The following is a 20,679-nucleotide window of genomic DNA, read 5'->3' on the forward strand; positions in this document are numbered from 1 at the left end:
TTTTATGAATTCATTTGCAAATTATGGTGGAAAATAAGTATTTGGTCATCTACAAACAAGCAAGATTTCTGGCTCTCACAGACCTGTAACTTCTTCTTTAAGAGGCTTCTCTGTCCTCCACTCGTTACCTGTTTGAACTTGTTATCAGTATAAAAGACACCTGTCCACAACCTCAAACAGTCACACTCCAAACTCCACTATGACCAAGACCAAAGAGCTGTCAAAGGACACCAGAAGCAAAATTGTAGACCTGCACCAGGCTGGGAAGACTGAATCTGCAATAGGTAAGCAGCTTGGTTTGAAGAATTCAACTGTGGGAGCAATTATTAGGAAATGGAAGACATACAAGACCACTGATAATCTCCCTCGATCCGGGGCTCCACGCAAGATCTCACCCCGTGGGGTCATAATGATCACAAGAACGGTGAGCAAAAATCCCAGAACCACACATGGGGACCTAGTGAATGACCTGCAGAGAGCTGGGACAAAGTAACAAAGCTTACCATCAGTAACATACTACGCTGCCAGGGACTCAAATCCTGCAGTGCCAGACGTGTCCCCCTGCTTAAGCCAGTACATGTCCAGGCCCGTCTGAAGTTTGCTAGAGAGCATTTGGATGATCCAGAAGAAGATTGGGAGAATGTCATATGGTCAGATGAAAACTCAACTGGGAAAAACTCAACTCGTCGTGTTTGGAGGACAAAGAATGCTGAGTTGCTTCCAAAGAACACCATACCTACTGTGAAGCGTGGGGGTGGAAACATCATGCTTTGGGGCTGTTTTTCTGCAAAGGGACCAGGACGATTGATCCGTGTAAAGGAAAGAATGAATGGGGCCATGTAATCATGAGATGTTGAGTGAAAACCTCCTTCCATCAGCAAGGGCATTGAATATGAAATGTGGCTGGGTCTTTCAGCATGACAATGATCCCAAACACACCGCCCGGGCAACAAAGGAGTTGCTTCGTAAGAAGCATTTCAAGGTCCTGGAGTGGCCGAGCCAGTCTCCAGATCTCAACCCCATAGAAAATCTTTGGAGGGAGTTGAAAGTCCGTGTTGCCCAGCAACAGCCCCAAAACATCACTGCTCTAGAGGAGATCTGCATGGAGGAATGGGCCAAAATACCAGCAACAGTGTGTGAAAACCTTGTGGACACTTACAGAAAACGTTTGACCTCTGTCATTGCCAACAATGGGTATGTAACAAAGTATTGAGAAACTTTTGTTATTGACCAAATACTTATTTTCCACCATCATTTGCAAATAAATTCATTAAAAATCCTACAATGTGATTTTCTGGATTTTTTTTCTCATTTTGTCTGTCATAGTTGAAGTGTACCTATGATGAAAATTACAGGCCTCTCATCTTTTTAAGTGGGAGAACTTGCACAATTGGTGGCTGACTAAATACTTTTTTTGCCCCACTGTGTGTGTGTGTGTGTGTGTGTGTATATTTACAAAATAACATAGGTACCCATTTACACACTTTCAATATTTGGAAGACCCTCAGTCCTCTATCAAATCTATTTAAACAGCCCCAGCCTAAAACACCAAACAGCAAGCAATGCAGGTGTAGAAGCACGGTAGCTAGGAAGAACTCCCTAGAAAGGCAAAAACCTAGGAAGAAACCCAGAGAGGAATCAGGCTATGAGGTGTGGCCAGTCCTCTTCTGGCTGTGCCGGGTGGAGATCACAGTGGTTGTAGAGGGTGCAACAGGACAGCACCTTGAGTAAAAATGAACAGTTTAGGGTTCCATGGCCGCAGGCAGGACATTTGAAACTGGAACAGCAGCAAGGCAAGGAGTCATCATGGCAGGTAGTCCTGAAGCATGGTCCAAGGGCTCAGGTCCTCCGAGAGAAAGAGAGAGCAGACTTAAATTCACACAAGACACTGGATAAGACAGGAAAAGTACTCCAGATATAACATACTGACCCTAGCCCCCACCCACTTTGCCATATATTCCCACCAACTTTGCCAAAACTCTAGACAATATTCTGCTGCTGATGCCAGATGCCATAGCAGTCTCTTTCTGATGTAAAGCAGAGGGTCACTGAGCATGTGGTGCATGTGATGGGAGACTTCATCGTGCAAACAACACAGCAACGCCTCCATGCTGTGCCCTTAGGCACATCCATGCCTGCACAAATATATTTGGGCAGATGAACACTTGTGGCAGGAGCAGAAGGGACAGGACTTGGTGCAGTGGTGCTGTAGCCAGCAAGCTCCTTGATGCTCCCTCTAATGTAGACTGGAGTAAGCATGCTGGCTGTGTTGAGATGTATGGGTTTGCATTCTACACCATACCATTTTTATATATATATATATATATATATATATATATACACATACACATACACATACACATACACAGGCTATGGTTATTCTCATACAAACAAACAGACCCTCACTCACAATGACTAGGTAACGTGTACTTTACCCATTTCATTACATCTTTATATATTGCAAATAAAATGTAAAAACAATCACAAATAATATTTTATATTCATTTCAAACAACTGCATTAGCATGAGAGCAACTTACCAGTCCAAAACCATGTCCTCTCCGTTCAAAAAAATATGCCTCAGTTTCAGTCTTCAAAATGGAGTCTTCAAAAAGCAGATCCGTCTCACTTTCCTCTAAAATTGTTTCTACATTTGTATATCTAGTCTTAGAATTAGCTTTCCTTGACTTATTCGCCATGATGTTGGATAAATAAACAGCTGAAGATGCAAGTCACCGAAATACTGCTGCGTAATAAGCGTCGCTCCATTGGCAATGGCGAAAGAACGGTCCTTACGCCAGCGTTCAATAGAAAGGTTTGTCCTACAACAAAGAACCATGGGATATTGCCGTTTACCTCTAGATTCTAGGCTTTCGAACCATGTGAGACACTTGTATTTTCATGAATGTTTAATATGACTATTTATGTAGCGATCACCGTATGTTGTCAAATTTAATCCCGCTAATGGGTACGGTTCGCAGAGAGGTTAAGAACACATTCTTATTTTCAATGACGGCCTAGGAACAGTGGCTTAACAACCTTGTTCAAGGGCAGAACGACAGATTTTTACCTTGTCAGCTCGGAGATTCAATCTTGCAACCTTACAGTTAACTAGTCCAACGTTCTTACCACCTGATTACATTGCACTCCACGAGGAGCCTGCCTGCTACGCGAATGCAGTAAGCCAAGGTAAGTTGCTAGCTAGCATTAAACTTATCATATAAAAATCAATCAATCATAATCACTAGTTAACTACACATGGTTGATGATATTACTAGTTATCTAGCGTGTCCTGCGTTGCATATAATCGATGCGTTGCGTATTCGTGAAAAAGGACTGTCGTTGTCGTTGCTCCAATGTGTACCTAACCATAAACATCAATGCCTTTCTTAAAATCAATACACATAAGTATATATTTTTAAACCTACAAAAGAAATCCAGGTTAGCAGGCAATATTAACCAGGTGAAATTGTGTCACTTCTCTTCCGTTCATTGCATGCTGAGTCAGGGTATATGCAACAGTTTGGGCAGCCTGGCTCGTTGCAAACTAATTTGCCAGAATTTTACGTAATTATGACATAACATTGAAGGTTGTGCAATGTAACAGGAATATTTAGACTTATGCATGTCACCCGTTAGATAAAATACGGAATGGTTCCGTATTTCACTGAAAGAATAAACGTCTTGTTTTCGAGATGATAGTTTCCGGATTCGACCATATTAATGACCAAAGGCTCGTATTTCTGTATGTTATTATGTTCCAACTAAGTCTATGATTTGATAGAGCAGTCTGACTGAGCGATGGTAGGCACCAGCAGGCTTGTTAGGGTTGCGTCAATCTAATCTGGTATCAGGATAAATACGACAATGAGTCACCACATTGTATGCTATGTATTTTTTATTAGCTAAGCAATAAGTAGTAAAGGCAATTTTCGTATATACGGGCTCTCTGTCACACCTTGCAGGGCAAACAGAGAACTGACTTGTTCCTGACAAAGATATTATAATATACTCTGATGACAGAAGTAGTTCCTGCTTCCGGGCCTGCCTGTCAGAGTAGAGACTGGGCGTGGTTTAAAATCACCCAGCCTATCGTTGATTGTTGGCGCACAGGCTGGTCCCAGCCTCCTAGGTGCTTCAGCGGTCAGTCATTGTAGTTGTGTAGAATATACAGTTATCAGTCACCTGGCTCCTGTTATCTAACAAAAGACCGTTTGTTCTCGCAACACTACGTTCTGAATGTACCCCCACAACTCATGTACAGTTCCTGTCTTCATGTTATTCTGTATTTTTCCATCATGAGGAAGGCCCATGGCTCTGAAACTGTTAACAATGTCTCAAGTCAGCTATGTTGCATACCACATACATCCACACAAGCCAACAGCAGATAATATTCAATCACATATATGGTAACGGGCTATAGTGCATAACACAGAATCCTCACAGGCTTGTAAGCATTCATTCAAACAGCACTGTCGTGTGTTTTGCCAGCAGCTCTTCACAATGCTTCAAGCATTGCACTGTTTATGACTTCAAGCCTATCAACACCCGAGATTAGGCTTTTATATCTGATGTGAAATGGCTAGCTAGTAAGCGGGGTGCACGCTAATAGCGTTTCAAACATCACTCGCTCTGAGACTTGTAGTGGTTGTTCCCCTTGCTCTGCATGGGTAACGCTGCTTCGAGGGTGGCAGTTGTTGATGTGTTCCAGGTTCGAGCCCAGGTAGGAGTGAGGAGAGGGACGGAAGCTATACTGTTACACTGGCAATACTAAAGTGCTTATAAGAACATCCAATAGTCAAAGGTTAATGAAATACAAAGGGTATAGAGAGAAATAGTCCTATAATTCCTATAATAACTACAACCTAAAACTTCTTACCTGGGAATATTGAAGACTCACGTTATAAGGAACCACCAGCTTTCATATGTTCTCATGTTCTGAGCAAGGAACTTAAACGTTAGCTTTCTTACATGGCACATATTGCACTTTTACTTTCTTCTCCAAAACTTTGTTTTTGCATTATTTAAACCAAATTGAACATGTTTCATTATTTGAGGCTAAATTGATTTTGATGTATTATATTGAGTTAAAATAAGTGTTCATTCAGTTTTGTTGTAATTGTCATTATTAGAAATACAATTTTTTTTTAATCATCCGATTAATCGGTATCGGCTTTTTTTGGTCCTCCAATAATCGGTATCGGTGTTGAAAAATCATAATTGGTCGACCTCTATATCGTTTAGGACCTTAAGCGTGGCTGAGGTGCACCCATGACCAGCTCTGAAACCAGATTACATAGCGGAGAAGGTACGGTGGGATTCGAAATGGTCGGTAATCTGTTGGTTAATGTGACTTCCGAAGACCTTAGAAAGGCAAGGTAGGATGGATATAGTTCTGTAGCAGTTTGGGTCAAGAGTGTCCCCCCCTTTGAAGAGGGGGATGACCGCGGCAGCTTTCCAATCAATGGGAATCTCAGATGATACGAAAGAGGTTGAACAGGCTAGTAATAGGAGTTGCAACAATTTCGGCAGATCATTTTAGAAAGAGAGGGTCCAGATTGTCTAGCCCGGCTGATTTGTAGGGGTCCAGATTTTGCAGCTCTTTCAGAACATCAGCTATCTGGATTTGGGTGAAGGAGAAATGGGGGAGGCTTGGGCGAGTTGCTGTGGGGGATGGAGGGCTGTTGATCGGGGTAGGGGTAGCCAGGTGGAAAGCATGGCCAGCTGTAGAAAAATGCTTATTGAAATTGTCAATTATAGTGGATTTATCGGTGGTGGCAGTGTTTCCTAGCCTCAGTGCAGTGGGCAGCTGGGAGGAGGTGCTTTTATTCTCCATTGTTCTTCAGTGTCCCAGATCTTTTTTTTAGTTTGTGCTACAGGATGCACATTTCTGCTTAAAAAAGCTAGCCTTAGCTCTTCTAACTGCCTGTGTATATTTGTTCCTAATTTCCCTGAAAAGTTGCATATCACGGGGGATATTCGATGCTAATGCAGAATGCCACAGGATGTTTTCTGCTGGTCAAGGGCAGAAGAGAACCAAGGTCTATATTTGTTCCTGGTTCTACATTTTTGAATGGTGCATGCTTATTTAAGATGGCGAGGAAGGCACTTTTAAATAATAACCAGGCATCCTCTACTGCCAATCAAATGCTCTATAGATTGCAATGATTTTATTCATCACCCCTCTCTCATTGACTTCTGTTTTCTGCATATGATGTTCAGAGCGGCAGGCCCAGGCAGAGTACAGTGCTGCCAAGGAAATTTTAGAGAATGATCAGAAAGCCCCACATGGTGGAAGGACCCTGAGCAGGTTACTGTCCAAGCCAGGACTGTCAATGGAGGTACATATACACTGAACAAAAATATAAACGCAACATGTAAAGTTTTGGACCCATGTTTCATGAGCTGAAATAAAAGATCCCAGAAATGTTCCATTCACACAAAAAGCTTCTTTCTCTCAAATATATATAATTTTTTGCGCACATTTGTTTACATCCCTATTAGTAAGCATTTCTCCTTTGCAAATATAATCCATCCACCTGACAGGTGTGGCATATCAAGAAGCTGATTAAACAGCATGATCATTACACTGGTAGACCTTGCGCTGGGTACAATAAAAGGCCATTCTAAAATGTGCAGTTTTGTCACACAGCACAAAGCCACAGATGTCTCAAGTTGAGGGAGTGAGCAATTGGCATGCTGACGGCAGGAATGTCCACCAGAGCTGTTGCCAGAGAATATAATGTTAATTTCCCTACTATAAGCCACCTCCAATGTCATTTTAGAGAATTTGGCAGTAAGCCCAATAGCCTCACAACCGCAAACCACGTGTAACAATGCCAGCTCAGGACCTCCACATCTGGTTTGTTCATCTGTGGTATCATCTGAGACCAACTACCCAGACAGCTGATGAAACTGTGGTTTTGCACAACTGATTATTTTCTGCACAAAACTGTCAGAAACCGTCTCAGGGAAGCTCTTCTGTGGGCTCTTTGTCCTCACCAGGGTCTTGACCTGACTGCAGTTTGGCATCGTAACTGACTTCATTGGGAAATTGCTGACCTTCAATGGCCACTGGCACGCTGGAGAAGTGTGATGTTCATGGAGGAATTCCTGTTTCAACTGTACCGGGCAGATGGCAGACAGCGTGTATAACATCGTGTGGGTGAGCGGTTTGCTGATGTCAACGTTGTGAGCAGAGTGCCACATGGTGGCAGTGGGGTTAGGGTATGGGCAGACAAACTACGGACAACGAACACAGTTGCATTTTAATGATGGCAATTTTAATGCACAGAGATACCGTGACAAGATCCTAAGGCCCATTGTCGTGCCATTCATCCGCCGCCATCACTTCATGTTTCAGCATGATAATGCACGGTCTTATGTCGCAAGGATCTTTACACAATTCCAGGAACTGAAAATGTCCCGGTTATTGCATGGCCTGCATAGTCACCAGTCATGTTACCCATTGAGCAAGGTTGGGATGCTCTGGTCGATGTGTATGGCAGCATGTTCCAGTTCCCGCCAATATCCAGCAACTTCGCACAGCCATTAAAGAGGAGTGGGACAACATTCCACAGGCCACAATCAACAGCCTGATCAACTCTATGCGAAGGAGATGTATCGCGCTGCATGAGGCAAATGGTGGTCACACCAAACACTGACTGGTTTTCTGATCCACGCCCCTACCTTTTCTTTTTTTTTAAGGTATCTGTGACCAACAGATGCGTATTTGTATTCCCAGTCATGTGAAATCTATAATTAGGGCCTAATGAAAGTATTTATATTGACTGAATTCCTTATGAACTGTAACTGTAATATTTTTGCATGCTGTGTTTATATTTTTGTTCAGTTTAACTTCAACTCAGGCAGAGAGAGAGAGGTGGCAAGCTTGTAATGACCCGTGCATGCGTAGACAATATTTTAGCTTTGTATGAAGGCATCACATTTTTGGAAGAGCCCAGTTGTATATGCCGGTTTGTACATAATATGCTTGTATATCTGTGCGTAGAGCATTGTGGAGCGGGAGAAGCGTAGGCGGTGTACTCTGATAGAGCAGCACAACGGGTTGCAGTGTTCTGTGAGGGCCAAGGGGTCTCAGCTGCTGGAGATGGAGCAGGCCATGAAAGCCCTGGAGCTGGACTCCAATATGGACGGAGACGAGCAGCACTTCGACCAGGTGACTCCACTATATAGTTAGGGTGTCATTTGACAGACTCAATTGTCCCCAAAAACTTAGAAGAAAGCAAATGTCAAGGTTTAGCACCATGGACAGCACCACTCACAACTGTTCAGTTTATTAAGATGCCCATTAGCTACTACGCATGCGGTAACTACTCTTCCTGGGGTCCACAAAACGTACAAATACAGTTGAAGTCAGAAGTTTGCATACACTTAGGTTGGAATCATTAAAACTCATTTTTTTCAACAACCACAAATTGTGTTAAAACTATAGTTTTGGAAAGTCGTTTAGTACATCTACTTTGTGCATGACGCAAGCATTTTTTCCAATTGTTTACAGACAGTGAAATAATCTGTATCACAATTCCAGTGGGTCAGAAGTTTACATACACCAAGTTGACTGTGCCTTTAAACAGCTTGGAAAATTACAGAAAATGTCATGGCTTTAGAAGCTTCTGATAAGCAAATTGACATCATGAGTCAATTGGAGATGTACCTGTGGATGTATTTCAAGGCCTACCTTCAAACTCAGTGCCTCTTTGCTTGACATCATGGGAAAATCAAAAGAAATCAGCCAAGACCTCAGAAAAAAAATAGACCGCCACAAGTCTGGTTCATCCTTGGGAGCAATTTCCAAATGCCTGAAGGTACCACGTTCATCTGTACAAACAATAGTACGCAAGTATAAACACCATGGGACCACGCAGCCGTCATACCGCTCAGGAAGGAGACGTGTTGTCTCCTAGAGATGAACATACTTTGGTGCGAAAAGTGCAAATCAATCCCAGAACAACAGCAAAGGACCTTGTGAAGATGCTGGAGGAAACAGTTACAAAAGTATCTATATCCACAGTAAAACGATTTCTATATCGACATAACCGGAAAAGCAAGGAAGAAGCCACTGCTCCAAAACTGCCATAAACTGCACATGGGGACAAAGATCATACTTTTTGGAGAAATGTCCTATGGTCTGATGAAACAAAAATAGAACTGTTTGGCCATAATGACCATCGTTATGTTTGAAGGGTAAAGGGGGAGGCTTGCAAGCCGAAGAACACCATCCTAACCGTGAAGCACGGGGGTGGCAGCATCATGTTGTGGGGGTGCTTTGCTGCAGGAGAGACTGGTGCACTTCACAAAATAAATGTCATCATGAGGGAGGAAAATGATGTGGATATATTGAAGCAACATCTCAAGACATCAGTCAGGAAGTTAAAGCTTGGTCGCAAATGGGTCTTCCAAATGGACAATGACCCCAAGCATACTTCCAAAGTTGTGGCAAAATGGCTTAAGAACAACAAAGTCAAGGTATTGGAGTGGCCATCACAAAGCCCTGATCTCATCCTATAGAAGATCTGTAGGCAGAACTGAAAAAGCAGGGGCGAACATGTAGGCCTACAAACCTGCCTCAGTTCCACCAGCTCTGTTGGGAGGAATGGGCCAATACTCACCCAACTTATTGTGGGAAGTTTGTGGAAGGCTTAACCGAAATGTTGGACCCAAGTTAAACAATTTAAAGGCAATGCTACCAAATACTAATTGAGTATGTAAACTTCTGACCCATTGGGAATGTGATAAAAGAAATAAAAGCTGAAATCATTCTCTCTATTCTGACATTTTGCATTCTTAAAATAAAATGGTGATCCTAACTGACCTAAGACAGGACATTTTTACTAGGATGAAATGTCTGGAATTGTGAAATGAGTTTAAATGTATTTGGCTAAGGTGTATGTAAACTTACAACTTCAACTGTACATGACAAATTACAGAACCGTAATAGACAAAAAAAAAAAAACTTTTTGTAGGAAAGACACCAAGAGACAAAAATAGTATTTACACACTTCATATACAGGACAATTTAATAAAATATTTAGAAAGAGGAGAGGCACTGTGGTGTTGGTGTGTGAATGGCCTTGTGCAAGTTGACATTGAGTGACCATGACGTATGATACCCACGTGAATGATGTCTAGGATCCAAGCATTTACGCTGCACAGTAATTGGCTTGATATGTTTTTTTATTGTTGACATTTCTGTCTTCCATGGCAGCGTGTGAGAGAGCTGGAGAACAGTCTAGAAAAGATGACCATCAAAATCACAGAGGCTGAGAGGATCCAAAAAACCTACCTGCGAGTCTGCGACCACCTACATCGGGTCTGTAACACTATTACATTCACAAATATCAGCCTTTCTTTGTGGACATTGAATTAAATAAAATTGTTAACATTGAATTCAAGTCTCCTTTGGGAGATACACTCCAGTCAGTGTAATCCCCATCAACAGACCAGTGTGACTAGGTAGGACTGGCAAAGTGGCTCAAATGGCATCCTATTCCCTATACAGTGCACTGCTCTTGACAAAAGGGCCATGGTCAAAAGTAGTGCACTACAGAGCCATCTATTTAGATAGTTGGGCCAATGCGGTTTTTGGTTTATGACGCATTTACATGACACTTCAACGTTCTATGGCAGCCATGTTAGCGCCCCATTAACATTACATAGGGAATATTTAAACAACGCTACAACTGAATGTCTAGAATTCGAACAATATTCAACATTCTAAATATATGGCTCAGGTGCACTATGTAGGGAATAGGTGCCATTTGGGATACAGACAAATCTAGCTCCAATATAACCTGGGGTTGGGTTGTTTGTTCCTGGTTCAGGAGGTGCGTGAGATGCCCATGGCTCTGGATCAGCTGCAGAACTCAGTGGTCAGCGGGCAGACAGAGCTGGGAAAGGTGGCCCACATGTCTCACACTGCAGTGGCTGCTGTGGACTGCACTAAGGTAAGGCAAATTGGGGTCCAGTAACTTTTAGCCCCCACTTGCCTATTTTGGGATGTTTACATTTGAATAACATTACCTTCGGTTACACGTCTTTGTATGAATGGGAAAAAAACAAGAGAAAAAAGGTAAGGCTCGTTTGAATACCGGCCAGGATGTGTGCATGTCTTTTCACACTACATTAGTAGAATGTGTGTATGTCTGTCTGTCTTTCGCCTTGAGTCAGCTGGTTCAGATGGAGAGGCAGCTAATGGTGGAACGCAGGATGATGGAGAAGGAGTTGAGTGAAAAGAGGGGAGTGAAAGAGAAGGAGGTGGAGGGTCGGCTGGAGAGAGAGAGGGAGGGAGAGCGACGAAGCAGCAAAGGAGCTCAGAAGTTGAAAGAGCAGGTGAGAGAGAGAGACGGAGGGAGGAAGAGAGAGCTGGCTGGACCTGTGGGGAACAGAGAGCAAGAGAGAGAGGGAGGGAGGGAGAGAGAAAGCGGGCTGGACCTGTGGGGAACAGAGAGCGAGAAAGGGAGGGAGGGAGAGAGAGCGTGCAGGACCTTTGGGGAACAGAGAGCGAGGGAGGGAGGGCGTAAAGAGGGAGGGAGGTAGGGAGATGGATGGGCCTGTGGGGAACCGAGAGCAAGAGAGGGATGGGGAACAGAGTGAGAGAGACAATAGGGAAAGAAAAAGGGAGAGGGAGACAGGGATGGACCTGTGGGGAGAGAAAGAGTGAGGGATGGGAGAGAGAGGGAGGGACCTGTGGGGGAGAGAAAGAGGGAGGGATGGGAGAGAGAGAGGGATGGACCTGTGGGGAGAGAAAGAGGGAGGGATGGGAGAGAGAGAGGGATGGACCTGTGGGGAGAGAAAGAGTGAGGGATGGGTCTGTGGGGAACAGAGAACAAGAGGATGGGAGAGAGAGAGAAAGACCTGTGGGGAGAGAAAGAGGGAGGGATGGGAGAGAGAGAGGGAGGGACCTGTGGGGGAGAGAAAGAGGGAGGGATGGGTCTGTGGGGAACAGAGAGAACAAGAGGGAGGGAGAGAGAGAGAAAGACCTGTGGGGAGAGAAAGAGGGAGGGATGGGAGAGAGAGAGGGAGGGACCTGTGGGGGAGAGAAAGAGGGAGGGATGGGTCTGTGGGGAACAGAGAACAAGAGGGAGGGAGAGAGAGAGAAAGACCTGTGGGGAGAGAAAGAGGGAGGGATGGGAGAGAGAGAGGGAGGGACCTGTGGGGGAGAGAAAGAGGGAGGGATGGGTCTGTGGGGAACAGAGAACAAGAGGGAGGGAGAGAGAGAAAGACCTGTGGGGAGAGAAAGAGGGAGGGATGGGAGAGAGAGAGGGAGGGACCTGTGGGGGAGAGAAAGAGGGAGGGATGGGTCTGTGGGGAACAGAGAACAAGAGGGAGAGAGAGAGAGAAAGACCTGTGGGGAGAGAAAGAGGGAGGGATGGGAGAGAAAGAGGGAGGGATGGGAGAGAGAGAGGGAGGGACCTGTGGGGGAGAGAAAGAGGGAGGGATGGGTCTGTGGGGAACAGAGAACAAGAGGGAGGGAGAGAGAGAGAAAGACCTGTGGGGAGAGAAAGAGGGAGGGATGGGAGAGAGAGAGAAAGACCTGTGGGGAGAGAAAGAGGGAGGGATGGGAGAGAGAGAGGGAGGGACCTGTGGGGGAGAGAAAGAGGGAGGGATGGGTCTGTGGGGAACAGAGAACAAGAGGGAGGGAGAGAGAGGGATAGACCTGTGGGGAGAGAAAGAGGGAGGGATGGGAGAGAGAGAGGGAGGGACCTGTGTGGGAGAGAAAGAGGGAGGGATGGGTCTGTGGGGAACAGAGAACAAGAGGGAGGGAGAGAGAGAGAAAGACCTGTGGGGAGAGAAAGAGGGAGGGATGGGAGAGAGAGAGGGAGGGACCTGTGGGGGAGAGAAAGAGGGAGGGATGGGTCTGTGGGGAACAGAGAACAAGAGGGAGGGAGGGAGAGAGAGAGAGGGAGGGACCTGTGGGGAACAGAGAGCTAGAAAAAGAAAGAGCGATTGAAAGGGAATATTTAATTTAATAGCTAATTTCCTGCAATTCTATACATTTTGCCATGTGAGCAGATTTTGCAATTTTATATTTCATTCAATTCTAGACATTTTGCCATGGGGCGGAGAGAAAAAGTTAAAAAAAATTAATCTAATATCTGAGTGAGTGGTTAACAAAATCAATAGAGGGCCCCGGTCGGTAATTCGACCATGAATACTACTGGCAGCTCGACTAACTTACCAACTAAAAAATGTTAGCTGACATGGGCTACTTGAGTGACTGTCAGTGACTGACATGATGAGAAAAACTGCTGATGCACAAACAATTTTCGAAATTGTAACTTGTGTATTATACTATTCTAACTCTCAACAGTAAGTTGAGACCGACTGAGTGAAACAATTAAAATAAAAAATTCGGAATTGATCCGCAAGCTTACAAAAGACAACAGGCCACCAGTTGCCCATCTCTGGTCAAGAAGGATGTCTATTGCAGTCAATGAGCGTTGTTGTTTTGCAGGTTCGAAGAGGGACTATCAGAGAGGGACTGGCTGAAGAGTCGGCTCATATCAGAGGTACTATGACGGGATCGTTCACCAAAGACACTTATGTATTCAAATAAATACAGTGAATACTAAGCATCAGATCACCCATGTCCAGATAGTACTCTAGCCTGAAGGCAATAATATTCTGAATCATACATCATTTGCATAAGAAAAGGCAATATGCGTACATACGATATCCATTTTTCTTGTGCTCACATTTTATTTCCCCATGTTGAGCAGGGAGATGAAATGATGTGTGTCTGTGTTGTGTTCTCCTCCTGCAGCCCAGCAGACCGCCCCTGTCTCCACTACTCCCCAGTCCATAGTCAAACTGGTGGAGGATATTGATGCTCTGAGAGAAGCTCTCAGCTGCACTGATCTGCAGGTATGGTGGCCCACGTGGATCATTTAGCCCTATTATATGCAGTATCTAATAAGCACTCTAATAAGCAACACATTACCTGTTATTCATCTTACCTTTTTATGTAAGCCACTGTTGCAAACAGCACTTTATGTCCCGTGACACATTGATGTAGGCGTTTCATTTTATTGAGTTATATTGCAGTCAGAGGAGCCTAGTGAGGGGGGGCGGCTCATAATAATGAATGGAATAGAGTAATTGGAATGGTATTAAACACATGGAAACTTTGATGTGATGTTTGAGACCTTACGTGAAAACCACATGAATTTCACGTGAACATGTGAAGTGTTCCAATAACACGTCATGTGATCTTATGTGAAGTTAATAGGATAAAGTGACAACATGTAAAGCAACATGTGATAGCATGAAACTACACATCTGAAAATGTGATCACTTGTTACAGAAAAAACAAAGGTAGTGAAACAAACCCCAAGACTGGTAACTTGCCTGATCCATACTGGTATAAGGCTTCAAAAGTGTTTAACAGGACAACGTTTCTCCCCCAAACTGGATCTTTGTCAGGGCTAATTGCTCACCAAGTACCACTGTATATACGTGGACTTCCTGGGCTGCCAAACTTGAGTTGGGCATCCTGTCAACATGGCAGTCAGATGCTTGGTAGTCTCTTTGAGCTGACTATGTGTCCACCTGTTCACCCATTTCTCTGTCCTCCGTGTAGGAGCTGGAAACACGGCTGGTCTCTCAGAAGGCCATCAGGGAGCAGCTGCACAACCAAATGACCCAGTGTGAGGAGCTGGTCAGGCAGAGCATGGAGACATTTGCTGCCTTGGAGCTCCAGTACGCCCAGCTCAAGTTCAGCGCTGGGCCCAGCTCTGACAGGTACAGTAGCGCTACAAAGAAGAGTGGTACTCCTTTTCCTCTTTTTCCATGGATGACACAGATCTGAAGAGACCTCAGATCTCGAGCCTCAGACTCACCCTGTTTATCTAAAGGTTTGAGCGGCTGAAGGAGGAAATGCAGGCGGAGCTTGAGCAGGAAGAGGAGCGTTGCAGCCATTGGGAGGACAAGCTTGCAAAGGCCCAATCAGTGCTACATGGGGTGGAGAAGGGTGTCAACAACCTGTTCTTCAGGATGAGCTGCGTGCAAGTGAAGGTAGCCATTTTATCCCTTTCTTTATATCCAGTGCATTCAGAAAGTATTCAGACCCCTTGACTTGTTCCACATTTTGTTACGTTACAGCTTTATTCTAAAATGGATTAAATCATTTTTTCACCCTCAATCTACACACTAATGACAAAGCAACAACTGCTATTGTTTTTAGATTTTTGCAAATGTATAAAAAATAAATAAATGGAAATATGACATTTACATAAGTATTCAGACCCTTTACTCAGTACTTTGTTGAAGCACCTTCGGCAGTGATTACAGCCTCGAGTCTTCTTGGTTATGATGCTACAAGCTTGGCACATCTGTATTTGGGGAGTTTCTCCCATTCTTCTCAGCAGATCCTTTCAAGCACTGTCAGATTGGATGGGGAGCATCTCTGCACAGCTATTTTCAGGTCTCTCCAGAGATGTTTGATCGGGTTCAAGTCCGGTCTCTGGCTGGGCCACTCAAGAACATTCAGAGACTTGTCCCTAAGCCACTCCTGCTGTGTGCTTAGGGTCGTTCTCCTGTTGGAAGGTGAACCTTCGCCCCAATCTGAGATCCTGAGTGCTCTGGAGGAGGTTTTCATTAAGGATCTCTCTGTACTTTGCTCCGTTCATCTTTGACTAGTCTGTGCCTCGACACAATCCTGTCTTGAAGCTCTACGGACAATTCCTTCGACCTCATGGCTTGGTTTTTGCTCTGACATGCACTCTAACCTGTGGGACCTTATATAGACAAGTGTGTACCTTTTCAAATCATGTCCAATCAATTGAATTAACCACAGTTGGACTCCAATCAAGTTGTAGATGGACAGTTCAGTCTCATCAACCCTTTTTTTCACCATGAAAAACAAACCCCTGGTCAGCTATCAGCCAGATGCGCTGTTGTTTACTACTACTGTTCTCATTAAACATGCCAGCCCTTGGTGATCTTAAATCAGGAATAGAGAGGATTTTAAACCAAATGTCTGTCTTGTTATAGGACTCTCCCAGGGAGTTGGGGGGTCTGGATGCAATAGAGAAGCTGAGGGAAATCGGCGCCCGTCTGCCCACACTGCAGACCACAGCTTCAGAGAAGACCGAGGAAAACACAGCTGACCATGAGAAGGTGAAACACTGGTTTACTTTCTTTCCTCAGCCCTCATCTCTCTCTCTACCTCTTTTCTGTGAGCCTGAATCTCTCCCCTCGGATCTCACCCCCCTCCCCTCTCACCTCAGGTGTGGAGCTTCCTGGAGCAGAGCACAATGATGGAGCCCAGGAACTACAAGAGGGCCAGCAGCCCTGTGTATGACAGTACCTCAGAAGGTATGCTTTTTTGGGGGGGTGTATGGTTATTCATGGTTTTTCAGTATATTGTAAACAACATCTTATTATTAACAGCAGGAGGCCATTGCTGTACATTTCCATAATGGCTGTTGAGTGCTTGGCTAATGGTGTTTGCTTATTGTGTGTAATACCTCCGGTTCCACCTGCTCCTCACTGCTCCCCCTCAGATACATTCCAGTTCCGCGGTCAGGAGGAGGACTGCTCCATGTCCCGCGATGAGATCAAGCGTCGCAGCATCCAGCTGATCGAGGTGCACCAGCCAAAGAAGAAAGCCCAGAAGAGCAACACAAAGAGCTAGAGACAAGCTCCAGCGGTGGCCCTCTCTATCCTACAGGGAGTAAACCTGAGGAAATAATAAACAGGATCATAGTATGATTTTACTTTTTTTGTCTACTTTATACCAGAGTTTGTTACAGCTATGATTAAAGTAGAACTGACAGTGTTTTAGCTACATGAAATCATATTATAATCTGTTCATATACATCCCCAGAAAGAATGACACCTTTCGTGATATCCAAATGGTAGTTAGTCTTGTCCCATCCCTGCAACTCCCAACTTCGGAGAGGCGAAGGTCGAGAGCCAAACGACCTCCGAAACACGACCCTGCCAAGCCACACTGCTTCTTGACACACTGATCACTTAACCCGGAAGCCAGCCAAACGAATGTGTTGGAGGAAACCCCATACAGCTGGCGACAGAAGCCAACGTGCATGCGCCCGGCCGCCACAAGGAGTCACTAGAGTGCGATGGGACAAAGATATCCCAGCCGGCCAAATCTTCTCCTTACCCGGACGACGCTGGACCAATTGTGCGCCGCCTCATGGTTCTCACTGTCCCGGGCGGCTGCAACACAGCCCGGGATCGAACCTAGATCTGTAGTGACTCTAGCACCAATCAGTGCTATAGACCGCTGCGCCACTGGGAGGCATGGGACACTTTAAAAAAAAATGTTTTTTTTAATTTTCTGACAAACAAGCACTTCGATATGGTAATTTTCATAAATGTATAGAATGTTTGGGAATGATGTTTTGTAAGGCTTTTGCGAAAATTCTATAGCAATACAGAGTGGGAAAGCGGCTGTGCATTTGGACAATTAATAGACTGCAGTAAATAAAACCATCTGTCTTGTCCAGGACTGGAGTCTACACAGACCGGTGTGCCATAGCCAATCAGAGCTACAGTAGGCCTAAATGCAAAACAAGCCCTTTGCCACATGGGCCTGCCATCATTCACTTTAAACTGGACTGTGTATTTACAGGCAGTAGTAACAGTGTGACATTAGATTAGAATGCATTCGCCAAAAGCCACTAAATACACCTGAATGGATTTCTGCTAATATGTAAATACCACTGGAGTCCTCTTACATTTGGGAACATTACAGTCCTATTGATCAAACAACCATGAAAAGGTAGGCTCTCTCTCCCTCCGTTGTGCACATTAACAACAACAAGATCAACAACTAATGTTAGTCAGGACGAGATAAGCTAAAATCTAACGAGGGAACATTCAGTGAACCTTTCAAACTTTAACTAGTTGGCTGTTAATATTGCACGAAACAATGGGGAATAGTAGCTTGTTCATCCTGCATGCTTGTCCCAACCAATGTTTTGACAACAGAATGGGAACATGCCTGCCTGCCCGCCCATTCGATCGATGCCAAATACATTTGATTGACAACTAAGAGATATGCTAATTGTGGATAACAGTCGTTCAAGTTCAGCATAGCTAGCAAGCAAAGTGATTCACATTTCTTGCTATCTAAAACAAATGATACATTGTATCTCTATCTGTAGCCACCAAAACATGATTTGATTGGAGTCGGTCACTCACCCCCTCCTCTAATGACATGGCATCCTCCCAGCTGCTAGCTAGCGAGATAATATTAGGCTGTGTTTTTAGCTTGCTAAATAAATAGCTAGCTACATAAATAGATAGCCCAGGGGTGTCAAACTTAAATCACCGGACAGACAATATTGAAAAAACAACGAATTTGCGAGCTCGATATAGCCTATTTGTTTTTACAAAAAAACTCAGATGCAAACTGGCTTTTGTTTTATTAGAAGAAAATGTCCCATTTATCATTTCAATTTATAGGATGATGGATATAGCATTTTAACGTATTAAAACAAGAGAGAAATAGTATTTGTCCAGCCTTTGTTACTATGCTTGCAGATGTTCACAATAATTCTGTGAGTAGTCAGTCTAAGATACTACTCAAACGTTGCTGTAATAGCCCTTCATGTTTCTCCTTTGCATGGTGTTTTGTTGCAGGTTTAGTCTTTGGTTATTCATTGTCAAGCTTCAAAAACCCTCTTAAGGATCGGACCCTTTTTTTCAATATTCACCTAAAATGACATCTAACTGCCTGTAGCTCAGGGCCTGAAGCAAGGATATGCATATTCTTGATACCATTTGAAAGGAAACACTTTGAAGTTTGTTTAAATGTCAAATTAATATAGGAGAATAACACATTAGATCTAGTAAAATATGATCCCCAATCCTAAAAAACTAAGATTATTTTTTTTGTACCATCTTTGAAATGCAAGAGAAAGGCCATAATGTATTATAATGTACAAACCTGCCTCAGTTCCACCAGCTCTGTCAGGAGGAATGTGCCAAAATTCACCCAACTTATTGTGGGAAGCTTGTGGAAGGCTACCTCAAACGTTTGACCCAAATTAAACAATTTCTACGGCAATGCTACCAAACACTAATTGAGTGTATGTAAACTTCTGACCTACTGGGAATGTGATGAAAGAAATAAAAGCTGAAATAAATAATTCTCTCTACTATTATTCTGACATTTCACATTCTTAAAATAAAGTGGTGATCCCAACTGACCTAAGACAGAGAATTTTTACTAGGATTAAATGTCAGGAATTGTGAAATAATGAGTTTAAATGTATTTGGCTACGGTGTATGTAAACTTACAACTTCAACCATACATGACAAATTACAGAACAGTAATAGACAACAAGAAATAAAATAAGTTATATGTAGGAAAGAGACAAAACTAGTATTTACACACTTCATATACAGGACAATTTAATAACATCTTTAGAAAGAGAGGCACTGTGGTGTTGGTGTGTGAATGGCCTTTTTAAGAAACATTTTTTAACCTTTATTTTACTAGGCAAGTCAGTTAAGAACAAATTCTTATTTTCAATGAGGGCCTAGTGGATTAACTGCCTGTTCAGGGGCAGAACAACAGATTTATACCTTGTCAGCTCGTGATGTGAACTTGCAACCTTTCGGTTACTAGTCCAATGCTCTAACCACTAGGCTACCCTGCCTCCCCATGAATGACTTTGTGCAAGTTGACATTGAGTGACCATGACTTATGATACCCACGTGAATGATGTCTAGGATCCAAGCATTTACGCTGCACAGTAATTGGCTTGATATGTTTTTTTATTGTTGACATTTCTGTCTTCCATGGCAGCGTGTGAGAGAGCTGGAGAACAGTCTAGAAAAGATGACCATCAAAATCACAGAGGCTGAGAGGATCCAAAAAACCTACCTGCGAGTCTGCGACCACCTACATCGGGTCTGTAACACTATTACATTCACAAATATCAGCCTTTCTTTGTGGACATTGAATTAAATAAAATTGTTAACATTGAATTCAAGTCTCCTTTGGGAGATATACTCCAGTCAGTGTAATCCCCATCAACAGACCAGTGTGACTAGGTAGGACTGGCAAAGTGGCTCAAATGGCATCCTATTTCCTATACAGTGCACTGCTCTTGACAAAAGCCTTATGGGCCATGGTCAAAAGTAGTGCACTACAGAGCCATCTATTTAGATAGTTGGGCCAATGCGGTTTTTGGATTATGAATCATTTACACGACACTTCAACGTTCTATGGCAGCCATGTTAGCGCCCCATTAACATTATATATGGAATATTTATGGAAATATCACATTTATAACACTAATTGAGTGTATGTAAACTTCTGACCCACTGGGAATGTTATGAAAGAAATAAAAGCTGAAATAAATAATTCTCTCTACTATTATTCTGACATTTCACATTCTTAAAATAAAAGTGGTGATCCTAACTGACCTAAGACGGAATTTTTAGGATTAAAGGTCGGGAATTATGAAACACTAAGTTTAAATGTTTTTGGCTAAGGTGTATGTCAACTTCCGACTTCAACTGTATGTCTATGTCCTGGGATTTTTTTTTTGCTACTTACAACCTCATGCTAATCACATTAGCCTAAGTTAGCTCAACAGTCACGCGGTAGGGACACCGAAGCCAGGCTGCAACATTTTAGTGGACGAGCATGGCCGCGGCTTGTGTCTGTACACTTTCCCCT

General features: G+C 43.6%; 1 protein-coding gene across 1 annotated transcript; it reads left to right on the plus strand.

Moving 5' to 3' along the window:
• The first annotated feature begins 7,134 nt into the window (after nt 1-7,134).
• Nucleotides 7,135-20,001, plus strand: LOC135513597 (coiled-coil domain-containing protein 183-like). Its single transcript, XM_064936480.1, has 11 exons — nt 7,135-7,164; nt 8,011-8,178; nt 10,228-10,332; nt 10,844-10,966; nt 13,477-13,531; nt 13,786-13,886; nt 14,602-14,762; nt 14,876-15,035; nt 16,014-16,139; nt 16,250-16,337; nt 16,526-20,001. The coding sequence occupies exons 1-11, from the start codon at nt 7,135-7,137 to the stop codon at nt 16,654-16,656; spliced, it is 1,248 nt and encodes a 415-aa protein (XP_064792552.1). The 3' UTR covers nt 16,657-20,001.
• Nucleotides 20,002-20,679: the final 678 nt, after the last annotated feature.

Source organism: Oncorhynchus masou, chromosome 25 (assembly GCF_036934945.1).
Source record: "Oncorhynchus masou masou isolate Uvic2021 chromosome 25, UVic_Omas_1.1, whole genome shotgun sequence".
Classification (NCBI taxonomy): domain Eukaryota; kingdom Metazoa; phylum Chordata; class Actinopteri; order Salmoniformes; family Salmonidae; genus Oncorhynchus; species Oncorhynchus masou.

What these genes read in the sequence shown, in the direction of transcription:
- LOC135513597 (XM_064936480.1), top strand. Translation starts at nt 7,135, where the DNA reads ATGGCAGACAGCGTGTATAACATCGTGTGG. An exon ending in GCGTGTATAACATCGTGTGG is followed by an intron (nt 7,165 to 8,010) that starts GTGAGCGGTTTG and finishes ATCTGTGCGTAG; the next exon opens with AGCATTGTGGAGCGGGAGAA. An exon ending in ACACAGCTGACCATGAGAAG is followed by an intron (nt 16,140 to 16,249) that starts GTGAAACACTGG and finishes CTCTCACCTCAG; the next exon opens with GTGTGGAGCTTCCTGGAGCA.